General features: G+C 35.5%; 1 protein-coding gene and 1 pseudogene across 5 annotated transcripts in view; one reads left to right on the top strand and one right to left on the bottom strand.

Moving 5' to 3' along the window:
- The window catches only part of GTF3C4 (general transcription factor IIIC subunit 4), a 41,241-nt gene extending 25,079 nt beyond the window's left edge, over window positions 1–16,162 (top strand). The window contains exons 3-7 of one of the 5 annotated variants that reach the window (XM_051980244.1): window positions 1,507–1,637; window positions 3,157–3,245; window positions 10,499–10,616; window positions 13,428–13,464; window positions 15,585–16,162. In XM_051980244.1, coding sequence (XP_051836204.1) covers window positions 1,507–1,637; window positions 3,157–3,245; window positions 10,499–10,616; window positions 13,428–13,431 — 342 coding nt within the window. In that variant the 3' untranslated portion in view covers window positions 13,432–13,464; window positions 15,585–16,162. Of the gene's footprint in view, window positions 1–1,506; window positions 1,638–3,156; window positions 3,246–7,855; window positions 8,804–8,896; window positions 10,617–13,427; window positions 13,465–15,584 lie in introns of those variants that run through there. The other 4 variants (XR_007950966.1, XR_007950967.1, XM_051980243.1 and 1 more) reach the window with 4 other exon arrangements.
- On the bottom strand, window positions 4,500–7,916 carry LOC127550933 (actin, cytoplasmic 1-like; annotated as a pseudogene).
- Window positions 16,163–26,178: the final 10,016 nt, after the last annotated feature.

Genomic DNA, 26,178 nt, shown 5'->3' on the forward strand with positions numbered 1-26,178 from the left:
GAGTAGGGATATACTATGAGGATAAATTAGAAGAAGGAGGAGGATTCTTCACACCAAAAGGAAATGTAATTGAAATTTGTAACATTATGAACAGGATGGGGATAAAAGTGAAATCAGATTTTTCTAATCAAGTCTCTTAAACAATAAGACAAAACCAACTCTGTGAGATAGGTTTAGGACAAATGAAAGTTGCATCTCAGAGTGAATAAAATTTAATGGAACTCATTATTTGAATAAGTAATAGAGGTTTAAAAAAGTGTGTGTATGTGTGTAAATGGATTCACAAGCATTCATAGTTGATAACAAGGTATAAATATATATATATATGTATATATATATATAATTATCAATTTAGAGATATATTTATTTAGAGATTGTGTGTGTGTGTGTGTGTGTGTGTGTGTGTGTGTATCAGGGAGGACAGCTTGGTCCTACAGATCATCTATTGGGCCTTTTTTTTTTTTTTTAAACCAGCAAAATCCTAATCTATAATGTACTATTGATTTGACCCAGGATGGCATGTTTTATTTGTGTGTTCTGCTAAGTTTTTTGTTTGTTTGTTTTTCTGAGGCAATTGGGATTAAGTGACTTGCCCAGGGTCACACAGCCAGGAAGTATTAAGTGGCTGAGGTCAGATTTGAACTTAGGTCCTCCTGACTTCAGGGTTAGTATTCTATCCACTATGCTACCTTGCTGCCCCTGCTAAGTTATTTTTTTTAAGCTCTTTATTTTCAAAACATATGCATAGATATTTTTCAACATTCACCCTTGCAAAACCCTGCAGAAATTTTTTTCTCCCTCTCATCCCCCTCATCCTCTCTCCTATATGGTAAGTAATCCAATATATGTTAAACATGTGCAATTCTTCTATACATATTTCCATAGTTATCATTCTGCTAAATCATTTCAAGGTAGTTAAATATTTTTAGACTCCTAGTTGTTTAAACAAAACTGACATCCAACTAGATTTTTCTAGATTCTTAGTCATAGGCATTTAGCTAATTTTATAAAGGAGATGATATTTTGACCTGTACTTCCTACCAGTGACATTTTGCGCATAGAAGGGATAATTTTCCTCATACAGCCTCAAATAATTTAATGGTTGCATTACATTTTTCACAACCTATAAAAAAACTTCAGGTTCCCATTTCAAAAAATATTTGAAAAGGAGGATGATAATATATATTTACTTTTAAGGAATAGTTTTTGTCTTGGTGAATTAGTCTATGCTATTAATACACTACTTTGTATGAATGACAGCTATTTCATTCAATATTTCTTTCAGTTTACTTAAGTGTGGTCTGTGATATAACTTCCTCCTTCTTAGGTACTGTAGTTAGCCAATAGAGAATTATAATAAACCTATCTATCTATTTTATCACGTATTTTAAATTCCTTTTAAAAAAAAAATTTAATGCCATTTAAGGGATCTTTTCCTTCTGAGTCATTTCCTTTTCCATAATGCTATATTCGCCTCTAACCATTGCTTCTACTGTGTCTTCTTAGGTACTCATTGGGCACATCTCAAAGAAGATGAACAAACAAACTTTCCCTGAACACTGCAGTTTATGTAAAGAAATTTTGCCATTCACAGATCGTAAGCAGGCAGTTTGTTCTAATGGGCACATTTGGCTCCGGTAAGTGGCTTTATTGATTGATTGTTCCCCTTATAGACTAGCTATTGCAAACAACTGCTACTAATATGTTCAAGTATTACTCACTAAAAGAGTCTTTTGTTCATAGGTTTATGGGGGAATCGATAATTTTGGTAGGACCTGCATTGACTCCTTTTTATCCAAAGGTTAAGGAAGGAACAATTTAAAATAAATTTTCAATCTCAGATGAAGTTTTCTATTATTTATTTGAGTAGGATTATTTTTGTTTGTAATTAATTTGCTCTAAATGACTTTGTCTTACTAAATTTTTAGAAATTATATTATAGAAAATTAAACTTTTTATGAATTTCACATTTTGAACAGATTGACTATTTTTTTTTTTTACAAAGCCAGTTGATTTTCTAATGAGAAAAGAGTAATAACAAAATGTAATTTCTAAATATGAATGCTAGGTACTTACGGTATTTTACTGTAATTTTTTTCTCCCTCTGTGGCTTTTCTCAACAATGAGATAATTCAGGCCAGTTTCAATGATCTTGTGATGATGAGAGCCATCTACACCCAGAAAGGACTGTGGGAACTGAGTGTAGACCACAACATAGAATTTCACATCTTTTGTTGTTGTTTGCTTAAATTTTATTTTCTTCTCATATCTTTTTTCCTTTTTGATCTGATTTTTCTTGTGCAGCAAGATAGTTGTATAAATATGTATGCCTGTATTGGATTTACATATATTTTTACCATGTTTAACATATATTGGATTACTTGTCAAATAGGGGAGGGAATGTGAGGAAGGAGGAGAGTTGAAAATTGGAACACAAAGTTTTTATTTTCAAAACATATACAAGAATAAATTTTCAACATTGACCCTTGCAAAACCTTTCCTCACTTAGAATTATTGGATCTTCTGTATCTATTTTATGTCTTTTATGTGTTCTTTATTATTTAAATTTATCTATAGTGTACTTTCTGCCTTTCCCCCTGTTCTTTCTTCCTTCCTTTCCCTGCAACTAGTTTGTAAACTTCTTCGGATAGAGATGTTAATTAATGAATCACAACTTCAATAATATCTAGCACACGCATCTTGTGTGCTCTATAAATTTTTTAACATCAACTGAAGGATATCATGGTCCAACCATCAGTAAGGCAGATTTTGAATTCTTTCCAGACTAGGCAATGAATGATACTTTGAATCAACTGACAAATTGGAAGTTGCTGTCTTTCTTTGTACCATTTTTTTTTTTTTATTACTGTTGCCTGAGCACAATCCTCATAAGCTTTTGTCTCATTAATGTTATCCCCTATATGTAAACCTTTTCTTTGGTATATATGCCAATCAGATGGGGTCACAGTAAGTATGATTTTTATGGTATGAATGACTGTGTGCTGTTTTGAGCTTTCGACTATTTTTGTTCTTTCATATCTTTTCAAAACAATTAACTGCCCATGGTGAACCTCCAACCAAATACCATATTTCTCTGAGTTTATTGGTTTGAATCTAGCAAACTTTTTCCATTGACCATACAGTGTCTTCTTTCAGGTGCTTTTTAACTTATCAGTCTTGCCAGAGTTTGATATACAGAAGGTGTTTGCTTCATGACAGCATTGCACGACATCCAACTTCAGGAGGTGAGTGAGTGTTTTTCCTAGCTTGGAAGCTAGGGATTAAGACTGCTGGCAGAATTCCCATTCATCAGTATAACAACTCAGGTCAAGCTCAGAATCATTTTCTGTTATGTAGGCAGACAGTGAAAGCAGGGGCAATATTCTGCTCTTTATGGTGTTATTGTTTAGCCACAGCTCTAATTAGAAAATGGTAATTGGAGAATGCCATGTCTAAGTATATATTACATTTACTATGTGACTCAAGTATCTCTGCGGTTTGCTTTGGTAAGTGCTGCTATGTTTATAGACAGTGGACTTACTCTAAAATGTATAGTCCTAACCCTTGGTTTGTGTGTGCAAACCATTATATTTCATTGATTAAATAAGAAAAGTTCAAATATTCTTAATAATGTTGTTTCTTGGATACAAAGGTGACACTACCACTTTTCAGTGGGATAATTATTTTGAATTGCTTTTCCAGAAATTAAGAATCTGTGCTGATCCATCCCTACTTCATTTTTCTTTCTCCTCTTCCTTGATCTAATGTTCCATTATGTCTAGTTGCCCTCATTTATGTAGGAAGAGAATGCGATATTTTAAGATAAGGCTTCTAGTTTTTTAAAAATATATATAATTTTTAAAAATTTTACAAAAATTTATTATTTCTTTCTTTGTTTCTCCCATTGGAACAATTTTTTTAAAAAATAGAATAAAACTCATAACAAAGATGCATAGTCTGGGGTAAGAAGTTCCCATATTGAGGATATAGGAAAATTTGCTTCATTTGTATTTTAAGCTTATCACTGTTCTATCAGGAGATGACCATTCTTCAGTACTTCTGGTTTATCATATCATTGACTAGAATTCTAAATCTTTCAAAGTTATTTTTCTCTATATTAATATCCTTGTATAAATTGGTTTCTAGTCCATTTATTTCACTTTGCAACCCTTCATAAAAGTATTCCTAGTTTCCTTTGAAATTGTCCATTTCATTGTTCTTTATGGCATAGTAATATTCTGCCACATTTGTTGCCATAATTTGTTTAGCTATTCCCCAATGGATAGATAATCTAGTTTCTATTTTTGGCTATTAACCAAAAGAGCTGTTATAGATATATATTTTTAACTGTAATTCCTTTTCCTCTTTGATTTCTTTGCTTTGATAGTTTACTAACTTTTGGGGCATAGTTCTAAATTGCTTTCTAAAATGACTGGACTAGTTCACAGCTTCACTAGCAGCGTACCTGGTTTTTTCCCACAGTCTCTTAACACTTCACATTTTCCTCCTTTTTTTTTTTTTTTTGTTATCTTTACCAGTCCGAAAGCTGTGAAATAGGACTTGAGAATTACTTTAATTTGTATTTCTCTAATTATTGGTAATTTGGAACATTTTTTATGTGGTCGTTGATAACGTGTATTACTTTCTTTGAAAATTGCCTATTTTTTGACCATTTACCAACTGGAAAATAATTGTTAGTCTTATAAATTTAAATCAGTTTCCCATATGTGTGTGTATGTGTGTATACATATATATGTATGTATACATATATATTAGTTTACTTGCAGTATTTTTATTTTTCCTTACACAATAAAATGTTGGGCATTACATTTCTCAACTCTTAAAATTACTTAAAAATTTTGATATTCTACTGTTACCTGAGAACATTAAGGCAACTACAGAAAGTTTAATTAAATGCACAAATGTGCAGTTTGTGAATGCAGACTTTTTAGCAACTCAAGGCTGAATAACTTAACCCCATAACATTGGATGAAAATAGTGGGTTTGGGGAAAAAACTTGGCTCTTAAGGTTTGGTTTCAGTTTGTATTCCTGCTAGGATGGTGTCAAGATCTAACTTAAAACAGCCTTAGGAGAGAAATTCTGTAAGTCAGCTCTTTTAGAGGATGAAAATCTGACTTTTGAATACCTGTATGGACCTGATTCTTTATAAGCTAAACTATTGTCAACCAGCCAAATACTATTATGAGTTCAATTCTCTACAAAAGTTAACTCTTAGCCTTATCTGTTGAAATGAAGTGACCTGTATTAGGATTTAAATCAAAAATATGTTTAAGGTATGCTAAAATGTACACCAAAGGAACAACTATTAACTTGAATAGATCAAATCAGTAACAGTTAATCTAAAAAGTACTGATAATTGTTTAATATCAGCTACAAACTCCCTCAAGAACAAGTTTCTTTTCAAAAAATTTTATTCCGATTTCATAACATGAGATACATATATTTGCCAAGGCAATTTTATACTTTGTGAATATTCAAGCAGCACTTGCTATGGATCTGCAAGTGATTCTTTTGGAAACATTTGTGATGGACAGTGAATGGTCCAGATTCATCATATTCTTGCTTGCTTGTCCACATCTGCTGGAAGGTGGGAGAGAAAGGCCTGAGTAGAGCCACCAATTCAGATGGAATACAGAGGGGCAATGATCTTCATTTTCATTATGCTATGTGGCAGGGCTGTGCTTTCTTCATTGTCAACAATATGAGAATACTTAGTAGTACCATCAGACAGTACTGTGATGCCATATAGATCCTTTTGAATGTCAAGATCACACTTCATGATAAAATTGAAAGTATTCTTATGAATGCCATGGAATTCCATAGCTGGGAGGGATGGCCAGAAGAGAATCCACTGGTCACTTGGCCATCAGGAAGCTCATTACTCTTCTCTAGGGAAGAAAAGGAAGTAGCAGTGGGCATCTCCTGCTCAAAGGCCAGGCCAGCATAGTACAGCTTCTCCTTGATGTTATGAATAATTTCCTTTTCATATGGTAATGGACCCTTTTTTTGTCAGTATCTCATGAGGTAGCCTATCAGGTCATGGTTAGCTGAGTCTAAATAAAGCATGGAATGGGAAAGGGCAAACCCTCACAGAAGAGCACATTGTGGATAACACCATCAGATGAGTCCCTAATGATGGCAGTGGTACAACAAGAGCCTTACAGAGATAGCATTTCCTGAATAGCAACACACATGGCTGTGATATTGAAGTCCTCAAACATAATTTATGTTTTTTTCTCTCTGTTGGTCTTGGGTTTTAAAGGTGTTCCTCAAAGGTTATAAGAAGTCATTGTGGAAAGTATGGTGCCAGATTTTCTCCATGAGATCCTATTTGGTGACAGTGCCATGTTCGATGAGATATTTCAGAATCAGGCTGTCTTGCTCTGACTCTCATCACCAGCATAACTGTCCTTTTGTCCACTTCCCATCATAACATCCTGATGTCTTGGCCATCTAATACTGGAGCAGAACACAGTCTGAAGAACATCAGCCCCAGCAAAGCTAGTTTTGCACATGCCAGAGCCATGGTCAATAATGAGCATCAATTTCCTCTTCTGTTTTTGTTTAATCTGATGCTGCACATTGTCCTACTTAGAGAAATTAGAGCTGGGAGTGGGAGGAGTGGGAAAAGGAGGAAGACAAAAAAAGAGGAGGGAAACATCCAGAGGATCCTACAGAGTGCTGTTGGCAGCCACTGAATGAATGTTACCTATATATTTTGGAATTGATACATTTATCAGATACATTTGACATAAAGATACAAAATACATTTATTGCTGCAAATGTTTTTTCCAAGTTAGCTGTTTCCTTTCTAATTTTAATTGCATTGAAATTCTTTATGTAAGAACTTTGTCATTTTATGAGACCAAAATGGTCTACGTTTATTATTCAGTGACCTTCTTTATTGCTTATTTAGTCCTGAACTCTTCCCTTATCTGAAAGGTAATTCTTTTTTTCTAAATTGCTGAGGATATCCTGTATATATATGTCTAAATCATCTATACATTTAAGATTTTTCTTGATAAATAGAGTGAGATACAATAGCTCCATACTTTTTTTCTCCAATTGGTGTTGGCATACAAAGGGTAACTAATTGGCGCAGTGGATAGAACATTGAGGTTGGAATCAAGATTCATTTTATGAGTTCGAATTGGGCCTCAAGATACTTACTAACCATGTAACCCTTGGCAAGTCATTTAACCCTGTATGCCTCAGTTTTTTTGTCTTTAAAATGAACTGGAGAAGGAAATGGCAAACTACTCCAATATCTTTGCTAAGAAAATCCCAAATGGGGTCACAAGAACAGACATGACTGAAACAACTCAACAACAGTATTAGGATACATTTTGTATTCACAGAACAAAGATGATATCAGACATAAGATACTTGCCTGTGTTCATAGTTTCAACAGCTGTCTACTGTTGTACCCAGCTTCTGCAGTAACCTTTAGCAAAAGTATTACAAATCATCATGACCTTCTCTGATTTGAGTTGAACTGAGCTAAATTTTATCTCTTAAAAAAAAATAGAAATGTTGTGCTGATTAATTTTTTTAAACATTGACTACAATAAAAAAATTCATAGCCTCTTTGAGCATAATTGTGGAGATAGAAGAACCGAACAAAAAACTACTATTTTAATTTATTTAGAGCCACTTATAAAAGTCTATAAAATCTTTTCAGTTGGGAAGAATGTGTAATTCTGAATTAAAAGATTAGAGAAGAGCAGTGGTTTGTCTGAGGTCACATAAATGATTATTTCTTTTTTTTCCCTTTTCTCTGGTATCGTGATTTATAAAATCCACATTTGATACCCCTTGTTTTCCTTTTCACAGATCCTGACTGGATAAAGAGGTTATTGCAAGGCCCTTGCCCATTCTGCGACTCCCCTGTTTTCTAAATGACAGTCATGGGAAGATGAAGAAGGCAATTGTTTTTGCTTATAGAAAACTTCCTTTGCCTGGAAGAAAAAAAAACACAGGAGTAAACTTTGCCTACATAAGAGAAGAAATACTGTCCTTATTCCTATAAATAGGACATTGGAAACTCATATCTTAGAGGCTCAGTTCCTTCTTGTCTTGAGAGGCAGAAGTACATTTTTTTTTACATTTCTGGATAATGAGGATTTGCTGAAGTATTTTTGAGGTGACTGCAAGCCCCTCCCTAATGAGCACCCTTATTTGGCATGTGTCTTTTAAAGGATATCAACCTGGAAAATAACTGTCTCCCTAACATTTCTGGAAGCCAGGTGGCTTTTTCTGACCAGCTTGGGAAAGCACCTCTTTTAGGCCAAGTCAGAGTGGTCTCTTTCTTCTTTGGCTGGAGTAGTCGTCTGGACCTGGAGAGAGTTTTTGTCTGTTTATGTTGCTTTCCTAGGACCCAGAATACCGTTAAATGTTGAAGTATCCTAAACTCTGTACAGTTTTACTTTTTCTTAACAAGCGGTCTATATGCCTGCTGTAGCCCTTCAGAGGAAACAGAAACCAGTCTTTTAGTCCTTGTTTTCTCTCAAAAATGAACAAAACACCACTCTTTGTCTTTCTGTGATAATACTGTATTGAGACCAAAAAACTAAAAAATTGGTTTTGCTGTGCCAAATGAGGATCAATTGAATCGGGCTGTTATTGGTTAATACTTACATATAACATTTTTCCATTAGTTATTCCCTCCATAGAATCTGATCACAATAACCAACTCTTAGAAATATATCAGGATTCCAAGTGTTCAGGATTTCCTCTTTCATCCCTCTTTGGTTTTGAAGTAAATCTATTTAATTGCTTATATATTAGGCTCTTTGTTTTCTTTTGAAAGAAAACCACTATTGTGTTTACGTTCTTTTTAGTATTTTTAATTGTGTGCATTTTTTTTTTTTTTAGCAAACTTTTAGAATCCAAGGGAGGGGTGTAATAAAGACGATCATAGAGAATTCCTCAAAAAGACAAGGCAGCTAAGAAATAGGAACCCTTGTCTGGATCGCACTGATGCCAAGTGTATGTTCAGTCTAATTGAACAGAGCCAGGTAACTTGTATCAGATGCAAAATTTCTGTTTCCTTCTAACATAAACCAGGGTAGCAAAATAATATTTGCCCTTTTTAAAACTAGAAATAGGCATTCTGGAATTGTAATAGGCTTGGATATATGAATTGAATCATTGGCTCTGGACTTAGTCCATAATTCAGTTATCTTGTAGTGGTTCTTATTTGTATGCAGAGATGGATGGGAACAGTAAACATTTCTTCAGTCATATGCTTTTGGCCATATTGTACCTGTTTCCATCGTAAATCCCATTTTTTTCCTTCTTCCAGTTTGATCCATGGTAGACTATCTAATTTTAGTAATTAGATTTACTTCGGCAATATTATTTTTAGCCATAAAGCACTATAGTCTATAGACTAACGTTCTGCATCCATCTTGGCTAATTTGTGTCAAAGAACAGAGAACTTGAGGCATCCAAGGTGATATCTCCAAAGGCAAAAAGATCTCCATAATATCCTTCTACCCAGCAAACTAGATTTTAATTCCTGGCCTTGATCTCTTGCTCCCTGAACTCTTTTCCTTGTCTCTGTCATTTTGGGAGCAGTCCTACGACTATTGCTGTCAGTATCCCAAACAATGTGGTAATTGATAGGGATAAAAACTGGATAGCAGCATGGTTCTTTACCAAAAAAAAAATTAAAACTTGGATAACTATATTTCAGTATTTTTTTTTCCCACTTGGCCACCATTAGAATCATGTTAATAAGAGGATTAAGACAGACCATAGCCAGAAATCCTTCCACTCTTGTTTGAAGCAAACTGTCCTTGACAGTCCTTAACTACATTAAGTGCCATTTAAAATTTTGACATTTAATTTTTATTTAAAATGTCTATTATTGTCATTGTATTTAATGAACTATGGGGGGCGGTGTTTGTTTTTTGAGTACAAGAAACTATTTGAAAGAGGGTCTCAAGTTCTTTTGTGTGTCTTTTTAGGAAGCTATTTTGGAAGCTTTCTTCCAAGTTGGACATACCTCAAACAAACTGACTAACATATATAACTAGTTTATAGCATTCTCCATTGACCTTCTGGGAGCCTTCTCTAATGAGAATCTTGCCTCATTTGGGAAGCTTATCTCAAAAGAATGTTGAAATGTGGAGAGTAAAGAGAAAAGTTTGAGTAGATAGGCTACCCTCACTTAGCATCCTAACGATTCCATGTTCTCTTCTGAAAATCAGCTTGTTCCCGCAGTACTACTAAAGGATAAACTGTCATTACTATCACATCTTTGGGGTTGTTTTCAAATTCTTAAATCAGTGAAACCTTTGAAAATGAATGTTTAGGTAAACCCAAATATTGACCTGCGATATTGATCACATATGTCAAATTGTTTACAGAGAATGTGAGAAGTTTACAAAATCTTATTTCATAAAACAGAGCTGTTCTTTGTGTTGTGTTAGAATCTGACTCAAATATGACTATATAATAACTGTATTTCAGCATTGAAGGTACTGGAGGTGATAACTGCCGCATTGCATTTAAAGTGCACTAGCAAAGATGACACAAAACTAGACCTTTCAGTTGAAACACTGTTGCATTTTGGGAGTCTGATATCCACGTATGTATCACATTTTCTCTGCCTGGGGTTAATTTGTCCCTATTATCCTAGATAAGTAATTGATAGCTTGTTATGCTTGATATTCATTCTGAAATCCTCATGTGTCCACCACTCAGACTTCAAGCAAGCTCTACCTAGTATTATATCTGCCAAAACTACCAATTATTTTTCATTGTCAGAAGTTATTAGAACCATTGACGATGCTAGTGGTTGAATGTGACATTTTCTTCCTCTCCCCCTAAGTAGTTTATCAGAATGTTAATGTTGTAGCATGTGGGTTGGATATATTAGCAAACTTAACAGGTTAATTAGGTTAAAACAATGTAAAAGGATAATGATTAAATATTAAATTGTATTCTATTATAACTGTAATAGCCTCAGATAAGACTATAGGAAGGGTGACACTAGTGCTTGTTAAGAAACCTAGACTGAAATGATGGATTTGTAGAATATCTGTTCAGATTGTAGCAGTTATACTATCTGTTGAATTGATGATTAATTCCTCTTCCCCTGAACTAGTAGCATTGATTGCTTTCCAAAGGGACCATGTCCATCTTTTGCCTCTGCTCATTCCTCCTACCCTTTTCTCCTTTCTTCCAAAGAAGAATTTCTAAATTTTTTGGTTTTTCAGTCAATGTAACACACAAATTCATAAAGTTAGCTAACAGATTTTAAGGCTTTTTTTTAATATTACAAAAAGAGAATTTTAAAAACTAAATCACATAATTAAAACTTCCTCCTTTTAAAAATGATAGTTCAATTAGTCTTTTGGGCGGGGAGGAATCATTATTAATAACTTATATATTCTCCATTTTTCTTAAAAATACAGTTTGATGGATTATCCTTCCCTGAAGTATTTCTATTTTACTTATGGGACTGTACCTTCATCAAAAAGAATGAAATGTCAGGCTAATTGCAGGCACCAGGGCCAGACCAGGGAGGGAGCTCTTCCTGGTTTAGATACAAATCATAAAGTATAGATAGCTGCCTATGCGGCAGGACAGGTCAATTCCTACCTGTAGCCAGTGTACTAAAATACTGTCTTTTCAAAGAATGATTTAAGCTTCCATAACAAAGGAGAAGCTAAAGATAGAGTGAAAATGTAAATATGCAGTTGTTTATTATAAATCCCTTAATAAAGATTTTGTGCAGGAATAGATGATCATGATGAACAGTGACACCTGGGGGCAGAGTTGTAAAGAATTAAGTTGCCTTTGTTAGCAAAAAGAAGATTCATCTGGAATGTAGGGCATTGGGGAAAAGTTAGTCAGAATAGGCAGAAACAGGATAAACAAAACTGCGATGTTAAATCAAAAGAATAGGAGCCTTAAATGACCCCTTTTCTAACTAAGGCCAGAAAAAATATAGGACTAGAACATTTTAGTAAAACTAGAAGGACACCAATTGAGTTAACAAGAAATATCTTTCCCAACTCATTTGCCTTCAATCAGAAGCCAAACCTTGGAGTTAAATTGGGCTCTGAAACAAACATTGAGTTATAAAGGAAAGAGCTCTGGACTTGGAAGCAAGGACTTGCCTCCGTCCTTTGTGTAATCTTGAGCAATTCATTTTACCTCTCTGGGGCTCTTATTTCTTCATCTATAAAATGAGGGGATTGGATTAGATAGCTTCTAAAGGCCACTATAACATAAACACACGATCCTGTGAAGACCTTAGAAATAATCTCCTTGCCAGAGTATTTGATAAATTGTAAAACTGGATCCTATCTCTGAGTAGGAAATGCTGCTTTTTTCTCCTCCATTACTTCATGACAGTAAACAATTACTATCAAGTCCTAAAAGGGATATTTTTCATGGCATCATCCTTAACTTTGCTCCTGTCCTAAAACTAACATTGTAGTGTCCCTCCTGCCCCCCAAAAGAGTCTGTTGCATTCTCTCCACCATGGATTCAGAGCATAGACTAAACAGATAACTAGTTTAAATTACTTTTGACAACTAACTTGCTTTGAATTTTTTAAAGGAACCGGCACTTAAAAGTCCACTGTGTGACTTCCTTATTATCAGTATATATTTATCTTAGCGCCCTGCTTGCCTTGGTGAATATCTCAAAAATCTAATCATATTCCCTACGAGATTACTAGATTAATAATTAGATATCTAATAGCTGCTAAATGATAACAGAAATAATTAAATTCATTCACTATTAGGTAACAGTCTCATGTTTAGAATATCAATATAGTTTAAACTTTCATGAAAGCAGAATTGACTTGTCATGAAGCTAAACAGTATTTTTAGGTCAATGTGAATTACTTCAAGGCTGGTGACTTTACAATTTCCATCTACTTCATTTTACCCTTTCCATGATTGTGCATTGCAAATGTCCTTTAAAAGTATGTAAATTGGGGCAGCTAGGTAGTGCAGTGATAGAGCACCAGCTCTAAAGTCAGGAGGACCTGAGTTCCAATCAGGCCTCTCACCGAACACGTCCTAGCTGTGTGACCCTGGGGAAGTCACTTGACTCCAATTGCCTCAGCAATAAATATATGTGTGTGTGTGTGTGTGTGTGTGTGTGTGTGTGTGTGTGTGTAGCTCTTCTTTAGGATAGAGTTTAGAATTCTGCATAACTAAAATGTCTATTCTGAGGAAGGACAAAAAATTCTCAGGAGTATTATTAACTTTTCTAGGGAGAACAGTTCCAAAGTCAACACTTTAGGCCCATTATGTCCCTCTGACAGCCATCTTTATCTTATCATAAATATTAATGACATTTATATAGTGCAAAGCACTTTAAATCATTTGATTCTTATAATAGCCCTGTGACAAGTGGTATTATTACCCCCATTTTATAGATGAAGAAACAAGATCAGAGAAGCAAGATTAAACAAGGTAAGAGTCACACAGAGCTCCTGACATGGGATTCAAAACCAGGTTTTTTTTAACTCCTAGTCCACCTCTCTATTTGGCCATGCCTTAAAAAATATGTTCTTGAAAAGTTTTGTTTCAATTTAATTTTTATAAATAAAAACTATTTTAAGTTCTATAGGGGGACTAGATATGTAAAGGAGTCCTGTGATTAATCCTTTTAAATTATGAGTATTATTATTTGCTTTCTCTTTTAAATTTAGATTTTTTTGTCTTGGGTTTTCTTCAATTATTCAGAGATACTTTTGACATTTTAATCCAGAGGAAGGCCTCTTGACATTGGTGGTTCATTGGGATAGTTTTTGCTTCTCAGAAAAGAGACCTTCATTTGACTTTCTGACAGTGTAAAAAATAGCAAGTATGAGCTTTCATTTCCAGGTTTTGTGGGAACTTTCTAGAGACTGAGATTTCACAAGTTTATTTGCATAGAGTTGGAAGAAAAGAAAGATCTATCAGTTGCCTTATAAAATCACTCTCTCTTCCTTCCCCCTCTCCCCCCATTCTTTATAAGTAGAGAATGTTCCTGTCTGTTCACCTCCCAAGTTTGTCGTGAAAATAAAGGTCAAAACAATCAATTATATAAAGCTCTTTAAAATTGTGGACTATTATACAGATATAAAGTGTTATTTAATCATAAAATTAACGCTGGGAGAGAGATTCATAAAAAGTGAGGATGGACAGGAGCCTTAGAGATTGTTTCAATCAGTGGCCCTTCATTTGAAAGAAAAGGAAACAGTTGGCCAGCTCCAAACAAATAAGGAAATAAGGAAGTGATGGCTTGACCTATTGTCAAGTTTATAAATTGCAAAGCTATAACTAATTGTTTTGAAAATTAAATTTTGAGATTGGGTTTGAATTTTAAATTGATTTTAAGATGCAGAATAGCTTATTTAACTCTGTTGGAATCCTACAACTGCAAACTTCTTAAAGGGAAAAAGTTCTAGAGTTTGGTTCTTGTCAGCAACTAAGTGTAGGTGGAACTGCAGTTTCACACTTTATCATCCTATGCAATTTGTAAAAGAAAGACTAACTCTATGTTTACCCCTGGAAGCAAGAAAAGGGCAAATTAGTTAAGGGAAAGTGGGACAAGTAAATGTTTCTTATATTGATTTATAAGGTGCTTATAAATAGTGCCAGAGAAAGAGTAGGCACCCCCAAGATATCTTTGGTCATTATATTTTAAAGGCACTGGAAAGAGTTTGGTTTTGACATTGGAAACCCTGGGTTCAAATCCCAGCTCTTATACTGAATTGGGTGACCTGGAGGAAGTATTTCCCGACCTTGATAAATCTATTTCTTCCTCTGTAAAATGAGGAAATTGAACTAGATGGCCTCTAAGGTCCCTTCAAGCTTGAAGTTCTATGCTCTCACAAACACCTTATTTGTAATCATGAAGAATGTTCTAAGAATTGTTGCACTTGTGTGTTTGATCCATTTGTGTTTGACACATGTTCTTTCACATGCAAGAAAGGTAAATACCAAAATCCTTGAAGATTTATGACAGTTTAGAAAAACTAGACTGTATGTATATAGATATATATAATGGATTTTTCATTTTTCATTTTAAAATCAACACCTGTATTAATCTTTAACCATGTGCTCAGCTTTGAATTGTACAAAGTATCTATGAATATTTTTACACTAATTTTCAAACAATTGGAGGTTTCTCAGAAATCTTAAGATATGGAAAGAAAGTGTTCTTACATCCTTACAGTTAGGTTTAAATAAATATTATTTTTCTGAATAATAGGACTTGGGGGGGGGTGGAGAGATGGGAAGAAGGAGGTTGACACTTCCTAAACTTTATTATTGTAAAAAAAAAATCCTTTATTAAGAACAGTATCACCACCTAATGTTGGGAATATCCTTTATCCAGAAAAAAATTTGTATGTGTATTTGTAAAAAGTGTGTATTACTAGATTGTAAGCTCCTTGAGGGCAGGGAACATCATTTTTTTTTTAACCCTCCAAGCACTTAACAAAGTGCCTTGCACATAGTAGAGTTTATTAAATAATTTGTTGAATAAATGAATTTATGAGTCTTTGTCACCTTCAAGGTGAAGCATAATTCAATTTTTTTTTCAGTGCTTTCAACACTACAATTAATGACTGGAAGAGGACTAAGGAGCCTCACATTTCAAATGGTTGAGCCAGACATTTGTGATTTACAACCACAATGACATTTGACCAAGATGTGGATTTGGCCATATTTATTCCTGGAAAAAGTCACTTGACACATCAGTGTCCTGAAAGGATTGGAGTCGGGAAGATTGTGGAGGGAATAACTACGTAAGGCTCTATATTTGTTGTTTTCCTTAAATAGCAGGCCCCATTAATTAGAGAATCAGAACTTAAATCCTTGTTTCTTACAACCCAAGCAAAGGATAACAGAACTTTAATTTCTTATGCCTAAAATGTTCAGGCATTTCTTTGCCTGGCTAATTGTAGTAGGGCCAGTCAATTTGCTTATTTTTCTGTCTTGGTTTTACTTCCATTTCCTATATGATTCTGGTATTGGAGTCAAAGTTGCTGTGAATATTTGGTGCTGTACATAATAGCATTTTTGTAAACGTGATGCAATATCTCATGTTGTGTTTTGTATACGGAGCCAGTAGTATTATTATCCTGCCCTCTTTTTTTATTCAAATAAATAACCAACCAAATTCTTTGTATTTTGTTTGTGTGTGTTTTATGGGCTTTCTGCGCCTTCAGCTAATGCTTTTATTCTAAACTTTCAGTATAATGGAAGGGGCTAAACAATCACCATGAGTATCATTGCCCTATCTAAAACATGGGTAGGGGAAAAGAAAACAGAAAAGGCAGATAAAGAATGTAAATAATAGAAAGGGGTCCCCATCAACTTCCTTAGTTCAGCTTAACTTCATCATTGTCCTGGCTGGCCTACCCCAGAAATTTAAGAGGAATTAAAAAGAATAATTTGAATCCTGCCACTGCTACTAGGGGTGCTGAGAGTATGCTTCTATCATGATAAAGAGGCACTCAGAAGAGAACTTTATGTTATTTGTAAAGATACTATAGAACATGTCTGCATTTGTGCGGAGAAGCACCATCACTATGGAGAAGGAAGTGTCTTCCCTAGAATTTCTTCAAATAATTTGCTATTTTTAACTTATATAGAAACTGCTTGTTGCTGTCATCAGGTCCTGCAGATGTGTGCAAACCATTTTGCTTCATCCAGTTTCACCTAAGTGTCACTATATCACACCACCAATTATTCACCTTTATCAAGGCAGGAATCTTTATCTCTGAATTCATCATTTCCTAAGGAAAGGACAGCATGGTCTGTCACAGTAGAGCCAGTAGAATCTAATTTGGTGCTTCTCTTTCTCTTCTTTCCTCCCTCCTCCTCTTCTTCCTTCTTCTTCTCCCTGCCCTTCTCCTCCTCCTCCTCTTCCTCCCTCCTCCTCCTCCTTTCTTCTTCCTCTCACTCTCTCCTTCCTCTTTTTCTCTTGTCATAAATAATGGTAGAAGAATACAGAAAAGGGAAATTGTGGTGAGATTGGTCTCATTCTGCCTTTAAGAGAGCAAAGTATCACTAATAAAACTCTGGACATGAAACAATCATTGCCAAAATAAACAAGAAACTTGAATGGAAATTCTTTTGTTTTTAAACTTCAAATCAAAATAACATCTCTACTGAATATTCATGTAAGGTGATAATAAGAGTACATAGGCCAAGAGCACATTGATATTAACCTATTTTCATATCAGCTGAGTATTTACATATTTATTTAAATGAAAATGAGAGAAGTGCGTACTATTTGATATAAAGTAGGCTAGAAAAATCACAACAAAGAAATATGTGTGTTTGTATATATGTATACATATATAAATTAATATACATATTAAATATATACACATATAAGCTTAAATATTTTCAAAAGAACTTAAGATGATGACAGGTAAATTTTTATAAACTCTGAATAAATGCTCCAAAACTGGATGGAGCTGGTATGTGGCTCAGTGGGATTTGTCACTTTCCAGAGATTTTATCAGACTAGATTACCTATTGTGTTTAATCACAGTTTTTCAAAAGGAAAAAAAATTAGCTTTGAGTGAGTCTCGTAAGCAGTTAAAGTGGGACAAGCTACCTGCCAATTGCCCCAACCCAATTAATCACACTATCACCTTGATCAATGAGAGCTTAGGGAGATTAGAGGGAGTAAGTGGTGGGTAGCAAACTCCCTCTTTTTTTTTCAGTTTAAAACAAAATCCTATATGTATAGAAAGAGCCAGAATTAGCTAAATGGAATAAAGGCACAAAAACTCACTGCACAAAATAATTCCTTAAAACTAGAATTTGGCAAGTGGAAGCTAATAATGAGGAGGGAATAAAGGGACCCCAAAACTCAAACACCTTGAAGGACAAATTTTCCTTGAATCCTGCTACTGTGGGGACCCCACCTGAGGACAAGCAGCTTCATTCTGTGTTTGAGTGGGGCTAGTTGAGTTCAGAGCTGGAGATAGTGTTGTGCCACAATTCTCTTTTATTGTCCTGACTCAGTTTCCCTGAATTGTTCTGCCTCAGTTCCTAATTGTTCTGGTCAATCCTGCAAAACCACCCCTTCCTCCTAATCATGATGATTCAGATAAGGAGAAAGACCTTCTGTCTTAGACATCATCAGAATGTCCTGTGCCTCTCCCCATTTTGTAATCACAATTTATCAGAATGCCTCCCCCCACCCTGTCAGAACCAGATTGATAGTCCTGTGTTCCTGCTCTCAATTCAGATTAAGGAAAAATCCTCGATCTTTATTTTTTGCTGAGGTGAAGGGGGATAGGAAGTGAGAGCAGTAGTGACACAAACCAGACCAGCAGTCTCTGTGATGGACAAGGTGAATACACTTGTTGGCACCCATCTGATTCCTTCTTCTCCACCTGTAGAGATACAAGTAAACCCTCTCCCCCAAGCAGTTAGCTTATCTGGTCCCTTCTATTCACCACTTTCTGAGTCTCTCTACATCGCCTAGTGATTATCTAAAGATAGTGGAGCCGCTCGCACTGGACACTGCCCTTCCGGTGTGTTATAAAACCTGTCTGCCGGAGCTAGCACATCTTTGTCAAAAATCAAGAAGTTAATAGTAGAAAAGGTTAGATTTAGAAGTTCTCTAGGGTTACCTGTAGCTCCCCCTTTCTTTTGTTTTTGGAGCAGCATCTTTTTTTTTTTTTAATTTTTATTTAATGATTACTTTATATTGACAACATTATCCCTTGCACTCGTTTCTTTTCCGATTTTTTTTCCCTTCCCTCCCTCCACCCCCTCCCCTAGATGGCAAGCAGTCCTTTATATGTTGGATATGTTGCAGTATATCCTAGATACAATATATGTTTGCAGAACCGAACAGTTCTCTTGTTGCATAGGGAGAATTGGATTCAGAAGGTGTAAATAACTTGGGAAGAAAAACAAAAATGCAGATAGTTCACATTCGTTTCCCAGTGTTTGTTCTTTGGGTGTAGCTGCTTTTGTCCGTCATTTATCAATTGAAACTTAGGTCTCTTTGTCAAAGAAATCCACTTCCATCAAAATATGTCCTCATACAATATCGTTGTCGAAGTGTATAATGATCTCCTGGTTCTGCTCGTTTCGCTTAGCATCAGTTCATGTAAGTCTCGCCAGTCCTCTCTGTACTCATCCTGCTGGTCATTTCTTACAGAACAATAATATTCCATAACATTCATATACCACAATTTACCCAGCCATTCTCCAATTGATGGGCATCCATTCATTTTCCAGTTTCTAGCCACTACAAACAGGGCTGCTACAAACATTTTGGCACATACAGGTCCCTTTCCCTTCTTTAGTATTTCTTTGGGATATAAGCCCAATAGAAACACTGCTGGATCAAAGGATATGCACAATTTGATAATTTTTGGGGCATAATTCCAGATTGCTCTCCAGAATGGTTGGATTCGTTCACAACTCCACCAACAATGCATCAGTGTCCCAGTTTTCCCGCATCCCCTCCAACATTCATCATTATTTTTTCCTGTCATCTTAGCCAATCTGACAGGTGTGTAGTGGTATCTCAGAGTTGTCTTAATTTGCATTTCTCTGATCAATAATGATTTGGAACACTCTTTCATATGAGTGGTAATAGTTTCAATTTCATCCTCTGAAAATTGTCTGTTCATATCCTTTGACCATTTATTAATTGGAGAATGGCTTGATTTCTTATAAATTTGAGTCAGTTCTCTATATATTTTAGAAATGAGGCCTTTATCAGAACCTTTAACTGTGAAGATGTTTTCCCAGTTTGTTGCTTCCCTTCTAATCTTGTTTGCATTAGTTTTGTTTGTACAAAGGCTTTTTAATTTGATGTAATCAAAATTTTCTATTTTGTGATCAGTAATGGTCTCTAGTTCATCTTTGGTCACAAATTTCTTTCTCCTCCACAAGTCTGAGAGATAAACTATTCTATGTTCCTCTAATTTATTTATAATCTCGTTCTTTATGCCTAGGTCATGAACCCATTTTGATCTTATCTTGGTATATGGTGTTAAGTGTGGGTCCATGCCTAATTTCTGCCATACTAATTTCCAATTATCCCAGCAGTTTTTATCAAATAATGAATTCTTTTCCCAGAAGTTAGGGGCTTTGGGTTTGTCAAACACTAGGTTGCTATAGTTGACTATTCTGTCTTGTGAACCTAACCTTTTCCACTGATCCACTAATCTATTTCTTAGCCAATACCAAATGGTTTTGGTGACTGCTTAGAGCAGCATCTTAATGTCTCTGTTTCTCCTCTTTACTATCGCCTGTCCTTGAGGATTAAAGAGTATGCCAGTGGTGTGTAAAATCTTATACTGTGCACAAAAGTGTGCAAAATGTTTAGAAGTATATGCAGGACCATTGTTTATTTTTATTGCTTGTGGCACACCCATAATTGCAAATGCTTGTGTGAGGAATTCAGTGACCACTCGGGCTGTCTCTTTTGCTGCTGATATTGCAAAAGTGAATTCTGAAAAAGTGTCTACCACAACATAGATAAAAGACAGACGACCGAAAGATTTATAATGGGTCACATCCATTTGCCAGATTTCATTGGGTCTCAAACCATGAGAGTTCTTCTCTGGAGGCAGTATAGGAGCGTGGAAAGGAAGGCAAGCTGTACAGGCTTTTACTATGCTCCTAACTTCCTCTCTTGTTATTCCAAATTGTAAACATAAAGCTCAAGCAGCATGATGATACTTAGAATGAGATTCCTGGGCTTCTTGGAATAAAGGAGTATTGACCAACATAGTTAGAAGGTTATCTGCCTTTGAATTACCATCAAAAATAGGACCTGGAAGTCCACTATGAGAATGGACATGCAAAATATAAATCTTACTTGAATGCTTTCTCACTTGCTCTTGAAGTTTCTTAAAGAGCTGATATATATTAGAAGCTGCAAATTTTATTTGGCCTGTGGCAATTCTTTGTATTACACCTACTGAATAGGCCAAATCAGATATTATATTTATATCTCCTGGATAATAAGTAAGAGCTAGAATGATTGCATACAATTCATTCTGCTGAGTGGACTGAAAAGGAGTTCTGACTACTTTCTTTATAGTTAAGTCATGAGAGTATACAGCACAAATATTATGTTTGGATGCATCTGTAAAGATAGTTGGTCCTTTAAGAGGAACTTTAGAAACTTTTTCTTCAAGAATCCATCGCCAATTATGTAATAGTCTGGTTATCTTTAATGGAGACCCATCTGTAAAATTTGGAGCTATGGCTAATAAAATTTGCCACTCTGGGATGGTCTTACAGCACACATTAATTTGTGTATTAATATAAAAGGTGTATATCTTGTCAGGTCTTGTCCCAGATAATTGTACTGCTCTCTTAATGGCCTTTAATAAAATTCTAGCCACAAGCACTGGGTAAGGAGTAAGGCTTTGTTCTTGTTGTGCCAGGAGGTTCACTCACTCTATCACACTGTCTCCTTGATGAAGGACTGCTGTGGGTGCCTCTTGTGTAGCAAAAACTGATATTTCCAAGGGTTTTTGAGTGACTCTTTCAACCACATTGGATAAAGCCAGTTCAACTTCTCTCAAAGCCTCTTGAGCTTCTTTGGTAAGCTGACGTGATGAATATAAAGTACTGTCTCTCCTTAAAATGTCAAATAACGATTGCAATTGATAGGTAGTCAAGCCTAACGCTGGTCGCATCCATTGGCTATCTCCTATTAATTTCTGAAAATCATTTAAGGTGTTTAGCTTCTCTGTTCTTAAGGACAGTTTTTGTACTATAAGGGCATTAGGGTATACTTCATATCCTAAATATTGAAAAGGAGCATGTCTTTGAATTTTTTCTGGAGCTATGTACAATTTGTAATTCCTTAGTGTTTCTATGGTCTTTTGTAGACATACTGCTAACATTTGTTCCTCAGGTGCACATCCCAATATACCATCCATATAATGTAATAACATCACTTTTGGAAATGCTTTTCTTACTGGAGCAAGAGCAGCAGCAACATACATTTGACACATAGTAGGGCTGTTTTTCATTTCCTGTGGCAAAACTGTCCATTCATTGGTATATATGTCATTGAGAACTCACATTGGTGCTAGATTCTTGGGGATGATAGTCTCATTCAGCTGGGGGACCAAACCATGGATCCATTTGGTCCCAGTAAATTTTCCTTTCAAATATAATATTAAAAAAATTTTCCTTTCAAATATAATATTAAAAACTCTCTAATCTCTACCTTGCCTCAGTTTCTCCAACATTACAATACCAATCCTATTGAATTGGAGAAACACCCTATTCAATTGAAGATTTTCTATTCAATTCCAGCTCAAACTAAAAACCCCGCCCCCATGGAGCAACACCCAGCTTGTAGCCAAGGCTTATAAAAAGAGCCAATCTTAAACCCTCTCTTTGCAGAGGAGCTAATATGCCATCCTTGGTATAGCAAAATCTGCTCCCTGGGATATTCTCTTTCAGCATTACCCTCTGTTTATCCTCACCTATTTCCCCAACAAGACTTTATATTTCTCCGTTGGGACCTTACTTTATATCTCTCCATCGGAACGTTGCCACTAAGGAATTCAGCCTTTCTATTCATGAATAGCAAAGGCTGATTTCCCCAGTGCCTATAATAAACTTCTTTTTATCAGTCTAGCTTTTTGGGTTCATAAATTCCTTTACAAAGGATCTCTGCGCTGCCAGAAGGGGGTTCCCTAAAACTTCTTACTCATATGCCAAATCCTAAGAGAATTTAGGGCAGCCAAACCTCTTCATTTGGTTCCCTGAAACTTGAACCTGCCACTAACCTCATCATTTAACTCCCTGACCACTAGGAACCCTAACCTCATTTTGGTTCCCTGAATCTAATCTCATCAATAACATTATGGGACATTAAAAAAGTGATAAAAATCAAAAGAATGAAAAAAAATAGAAGAAAATGTCATAGAAGAAAACCTCATCAGAAAAACAACTAGCCTGGAGAGATAGTTTAAGAATCATTGATACCTGAAACTCATGATAAAAAAAAAGAACCTAGATATCATATTTCCAAAAAAAAAAAAAAATACTAAAGGAAACTGCCCTGATATCCTAGAACCAAAGGGTAAAGCAGAAATTGAAAAAAATCCACCAATCACCTTCTGAAAGAGATCCAAAAATGAAAAGTTCCAGGAACATTATAGCTAAATTTCAGAGCTCTCATATCAAAGAAAAAATATGGCAAACAACCAGAAAAAAAAAAAAAAACAATTCAAAGATCATGTAGCCATGTTCAGGATCATACACGATATAGCAGCTTTTATACTCAAAACTCAGAGGGCTTGGAATATGATATTCTGGAAAACAAAGGATCTAGGATTATAACCAAGAATAACCTAAACAGCAAAACCGAATATGATGCTTCAGGGGGAAAAAGGATATTTAATGAAATAGAGGACTTTCAAACATTCCTGATGAAAAGACCATAATGGAATAGAAAATTTTACACAAGACTTAAGAAGCACAAAAAGTTAAACAAAGAATAATCATATAAATTCAATCAAGTTAAACAATTTACTTTCCAATATGAAAGATTATAATTCTTAAGAACTGTATCATTAATAGGGCGTCTAGAAGGAGTTTATGTAATTAGTCAATTATGGTGGGATGATGCCTTAGAAAAGGGGGGTTATGAAAAGGATGCATGGGGGAAAAGGGAAGGGAGATATAGAATGGGAGAAATGTACTCATAAAAGAGGTACACAAGGAAGGACTTTTAAAGTGGAGGAATTTCCCATTGGAATTAGTTCAAAGAGGGAGGAATATAAATACACACTCAGCTGATATCTTAATGAGCAGGAAAATAGAAGGGGAGCAAGATAAGTAATATGGGGGGAGGGAATTATAAAAGGAGAGATGGTGGTTAGGGAAGCAAAATAGACTTGAAAGTCAGAATAAAAAGAGTGAGAAGTAAATAGGATAGAGGAAAATAAATAGTAATCACAGCTGAATGTAGATGTGATGAGCTCACCCATAAAATGGAAGTAGATAGCAGAATGAATTAGAACCTAGAATCCAAAACATCATTTACAGAAAACACACATGAAACAGAAAGATAGAGAGAGAGGGGGGAGAGGAAAGGGGGAGAAGGAGGGAGAGAGAGAGAAAGAGTTGGAGCAGAATTTATTATGCTTCATTAGTGAAGTAAAAAAAGCAGGGGTTGCAATTATGATCTCAGACAAAGCAAAAGCAAAAGCAGACTTAAAGAGATAATCAGGTAAACTACATTTTAATATAGTTATAGCAAAAAAAATGTAAAAGCAAGTTTTTCAGATTAAAAACCTCATTTTTCAAATATGTAAGGAACTGAGTCACAATTTAAAAAAAATAAGAGCTATTTCCCAGTTAATAAATGGTCAAAATATATGATCAGGTAGTTTTCAGAAGAAGAAATTAAAACTATTCAAAATTGTATCAAAAATTATCTAAATCACAATTGATTAGAAAAATTAAAATTAAAATAACTCAAGAGATATCACCTCACACCTATCAGAAATGACAAATTCTGGAGAGAATGAGGGAAAATAGGTAGATTAATAAAGTTTTGGTAGATTATGAACTGGTCCAATAATTCTGCAGAATATTTTGGAGCTCTGTCCAAAGAGCTATAAAACTGATCCAGAAATGCCATTACTAAATCTGTACCCTAAAGACATCAAAGAAAAAATGAAAAGGACTTATATGTATAAAAATGGCAGTTTTTGTGCTGGTAAAAAAATTGGCAATCTAGAGAATACTCATCAATTGGGGAGTGGCTGAACAAATTATGGTCTATGATTGTGATGGAGTGGTATTGTGGTATAAGAAAATGAATGGGGTGCTTTTAGAAAAAACAAAACAAAACATGGCAAGAACTATGTGAACTCCTGCAAAAATGAAGTGAGAAAAACTAGGAGGTCATTGTACACAGCAGTGTTGTAATGGTGATGATCATTTTTTAAATATAATGATCCAAGATAATTCCAGAGGATTCATGGTTTTAAAAAAATCCCATCCATCTCCAGAGACAGGGGAGGGGGAGAGTTGGACATAGAGAATTCAATTTACTTAAGAACATTAATATTGTACTTTAAAAGATAAAACATCAAAACAGTGTCTTCTGGCTTGGCCCTGGATAATCTGGATGACAGTAGCTGGGTGACACATTCATGTGCTTAAAAGCCTCTTTGAGGTCCATGAGTGTAATGGGCTGAGGCTCGAATTGATCACGTCCGAAGCACGTGAGGCTAAATAGTAATTGGACCATACTCTATTAATATACTTGGAGAAAGAATGGCCCTGCCCACTCTTTGTGCAAGTCCTGATGTGTTGTATAGGAAATAGCGATTTTGGTGGGTGGAGGCAGGGGAGTGGAAAGGGAAGCGGAAAGAGAGACTGCTGTCTGGTGTCTTGTCACAGCTGCTCGCATTGCTATCGCAACGGCCCTTCACCTTGGATCCCCCTCTGCTAGCGGGTTTTCTGTTGCAGCTGCCCATATTGCTATCGCAATCCTTCTTCACCTCTACTGAGAATTCTTTCTACTAAGAATAAAGATTGAAGATTTTTCCCTTAACCTGAATTCCTGACTCTGGCTGATTTTAAATACGCAGTCATCACATTTGGTGCCCAAAGGTGGGCCAAGGACCCTACTTTCACTGAAGAAGTCTCCAGTGATCAGGAACTTAGGTGAGTATAATAGACTAAACTAGTAACTTTTTTTGGCTGAAATGGGACAGATCCTAGCTAAAGATTCTCCATCTCCCACCCCAATCCCCCCACCCCCAGCCCCATCCAGGAGTGGCACTATAGAAAGCCTACTTAAGCTGATAGAAGATCAAGGGCTACTTATAACTTGGGAACAGACAGCTAGACTTCTTGGTACATTAAAACGCACCTCCCCTTGGTTCTTAGAGGAAGAGCAAATCTCTCCAGATAATTGGACATTAATTGGGCAACAGCTCTCTGCATATTACAACAAAAATGGTCCTCATTCAATTTCCATCGAGGCATTCAATTTGTACAATATAATACAGTTGGCCTTAAGAAACCATATAAGTTCTAGAAGAAAAGGAAAAAACTCTAGGAATAGCCTAATGGGGAAGCCTGAGATAAAGGAGGAAGACAAAGAACAGATTAATGACCATATCCCCACAGGGCATGGAGACTTAAGTGAGGCTCAAGGGT

This window comes from Antechinus flavipes, chromosome 2, assembly GCF_016432865.1.
Source record: "Antechinus flavipes isolate AdamAnt ecotype Samford, QLD, Australia chromosome 2, AdamAnt_v2, whole genome shotgun sequence".
Classification (NCBI taxonomy): domain Eukaryota; kingdom Metazoa; phylum Chordata; class Mammalia; order Dasyuromorphia; family Dasyuridae; genus Antechinus; species Antechinus flavipes.